The 3,086-nt window shown below is 48.8% G+C and overlaps 1 protein-coding gene across 1 annotated transcript; it reads left to right on the top strand.

Moving 5' to 3' along the window:
- Positions 1-202: 202 nt before the first annotated feature.
- On the top strand, positions 203-1,099 carry LOC132211526 (ADP/ATP translocase 3-like). Its single transcript, XM_059656172.1, has one exon. The coding sequence runs from the start codon at positions 203-205 to the stop codon at positions 1,097-1,099; it is 897 nt and encodes a 298-aa protein (XP_059512155.1).
- The last annotated feature ends 1,987 nt before the right edge of the window (positions 1,100-3,086 follow it).

The following is a 3,086-nucleotide window of genomic DNA, read 5'->3' as shown; positions in this document are numbered from 1 at the left end:
TCATATTCTGTCACAATGGGCTCAGGAACAGGCTAGCCATAGTGGCAGACAATGACCCCCCCCATAATGGGACCCCACTCAGCAAGGCTGGTCGAATTCTGGTCCCATCAGCTGCATCTCCGAGCCAGCTACACTCACCCTGTGGCTCTCAGCACCTCCCCTGGGCTCTGAGCCCGCTGCCCGCCCCACGCTGCGCACCACCATGACGGAACCGGCAAACTCCTTCATCAAGGACTTCCTGGCGGGAGGCATCACCGCTGCCATCTCCAAAACGGCCGTCGCCCCGATCGAGCGGATCAAGTTGCTGCTGCAGGTGCAACAGGCCAGCAAGCAGATCCCAGTGGACAAGCAGTACAAGGGGATGATGGACTGCATCCTGCGCATCCCCAAGGAGCAGGGCGTGCTGTCCTTCTGGCGAGGCAACCTGGCCAACGTCATCTACTACTTCCCCACGCAAGCCCTCAACTTCGCCTTCAATGACAGGTACAAGCAGGTGTTCCTGGGGGGCGTGGACAAGCGCAAGCAGTTCTGGAGGTATTTCGCTGGCAACCTGGCCTCGGGTGGGGCGGCGGGGGTCACCTCCCTCTGCTTTGTCTACCCCCTGGATTTCGCCAGAACCCGGCTGGCGGCCGACGTGGGGAAATCTGAGGCCGAGCGGGAGTTCAAAGGCCTGGGACACTGTCTGGTGAAGATCAGCAAGTCTGACGGCATCCGGGGCCTGTACAAGGGCTTCAACATCTCCGTGTACAGCATCGTCCTCTACCGGGCTACCTACTTCGGTTTGTACAACACGGCCAAAGGCATGCTCCCCGAGCGCATGGACACGCACATCATGGTGAGCTGGGTGATCGCCCAGCTGGTGACAGCGGTGGCCGGCTTTGTCTCCTACCCCTTCGACACGGTGAGGCGGCGGATGATGATGCAATCAGGGTGCAAAGGAGCTGATATCATGTACAGGGGGACCATCCACTGCGGGCAGAAGACCTTTAAGGAGGAGGGGTTCAAGGCCTTCTACAAGGGCGCCTGGTGCAACGTCCTCAGGGGCATAGGCGGTGGCTTCGTTCTGGTCCTTTACGACGAGGTGAAGAAAATCATCTAGACGTGTCCCCTGGTCCCCTCGTCTAGATGCAGGGACCTGGAGAGTAGCGCCGAAGACTTCACTCTTACAGACCATTGACCTTCTGGAAATTCTGACGTCTTTGACCGGCCTGAGCCTGTGTAGAGGCCTGGGGAGAGCTCTAGAACGGGGTTCATTGTGATCACGGCAACTGGCACCCTGATTCCAAGCATTGCTTACAGGGGGAGGGGAATCCCGACGCCCTCGTGGTTCCGCAGGCCGGGCAGCTCCCTCACACCCACCAAGAGCCCAGGTGTTTGTAGGGCCCAGATCCCTTTAAGTATTTATTTAAAGAAAGTCATGTCTCCCACTTGTACTTGGTCGCTATCCTCTTTTGCACACCTGACCACTTGTGATAACATTCTATGTTGGGCATTTTGACGCAAACAATAGAAAACAGAACAAGAAAAAAAGACCGGTTAAATAGGGTGTCCCAAAATTCACGCAAGAAGTAATTTTGATAGAAAACACAGGTTTATAATTAAAAGTTGTAAATTTTTTATTGATTCATAAAATATACAGTATAGGGTTATGTATGGAATAGCATAGCGGGTAAATAGCCTCCATGGCTTTACTGGCACATACGCAAAGCCGTGGTCTTCATTGTCCCTGCTCCTGGGCCATAATTGGTACTTGGTAATGCTTATCAAATTGAAGGGATTGAAATCAAAGGGCAACAGATATTAGAATATGATTGAATAAGCCAAGTAAAATTAAGCTTTTATTTTTTGTTATTGTTGTTGTTAATGCTCATGCAAAATTCAAATCTTGTGTGAATTTTGGGACACCCTATATTTATGCTACCAAATGTTCAACATACCGGAGTGGAGAGCAAAGCTGAGCCTGTCATTCAGCACCATCTCCCAAGGAGTCTCAGGAATTGGTCACACTGAACCACTTTTATTCTAGAAGAGAGAGCATTTCAGCTTGATAATCAACACGTTACCAGTACAGACTGGTCTTTGTGTCCCATAGGGCCTAGGGCAGATCCCTATTCCAGGGCTAATAGAGTGTTTGGTTCATCATTATGGGATACTAGCATCACATCAAGCAAGGGGCCTCTTTATAGCACAGGACAAGCAACTGTGGCCGTATGACAACTGGCTACACTGGTTTTATCCCATATAACACCCTCAGGGAGTTTCTGGGGAGACTGAGTAATGAAACACTCCTAAAAGGCACAGCTAAGGTCCTTGCTTACAAATGATACCCAGAAACATGTAGTGACATCTTTCAGGATACAGTATACACACTAAATTAATGATTATACACCACAAATTAATTCTGTGCCCTGTTGATATTGGATAGATGGGTACAGGAAACAAGGAGTAAAAACTAGAGTAGTCCCACTTAGCATTGCTCACAGTGACTCATGTGGAGCACAAATGTGTTTTCCATCACTGCAAATCTAGGGTCTAATGCAGTGGTTCTCAACCTTCCTAATGCCTTGACCCTTTAATAGAGTTCCTCATGTTGTGGTGACCCCCAATTTCATTGTTACGAATTGAACATAATTAAAGCATAGTGATTAATCACAAAACAATATGTAATTATATATGTCTTTTCCAATGGTCTTAGGCAACCCCTGTGAAAAGGTTGTTCGACCCCCAAAAGGGTCGCGACCCACAGGTTGAGAACTGCTGGTCTAATGTGCATACACATACTGGTTTCTAGGAAGAAGTCTTTCCACCTGGTGACACAGAAAGAATCTCAAACTTGAAGCTATAATTGCCACCTAATCACCAAGAAATTAGTAGGCAAGGGATGGAGTCATTATCCTGCCAGAATGTAAGGTTACTGTTATAAAGAAGGATCAGGAAGAAATGTTTGTAGAATGCAGGCAATCCACTGAGGCATCACTTGGTATTGTCCTGGCTAATTTAGATAATAAATAAGTGCCACTGCCTCAGAAGTACATGATTACAGGGCTCAGAACCCTTAGGGATAAGGGTATGGCTTATCCACTAGG

The sequence above is a fragment of the Myotis daubentonii genome, chromosome 10, assembly GCF_963259705.1.
Source record: "Myotis daubentonii chromosome 10, mMyoDau2.1, whole genome shotgun sequence".
NCBI lineage: Eukaryota > Metazoa > Chordata > Mammalia > Chiroptera > Vespertilionidae > Myotis > Myotis daubentonii.
The sequence above is the reverse complement of the archived record's forward strand: the minus strand, read 5'-3'. Positions and strand labels throughout refer to the sequence as shown.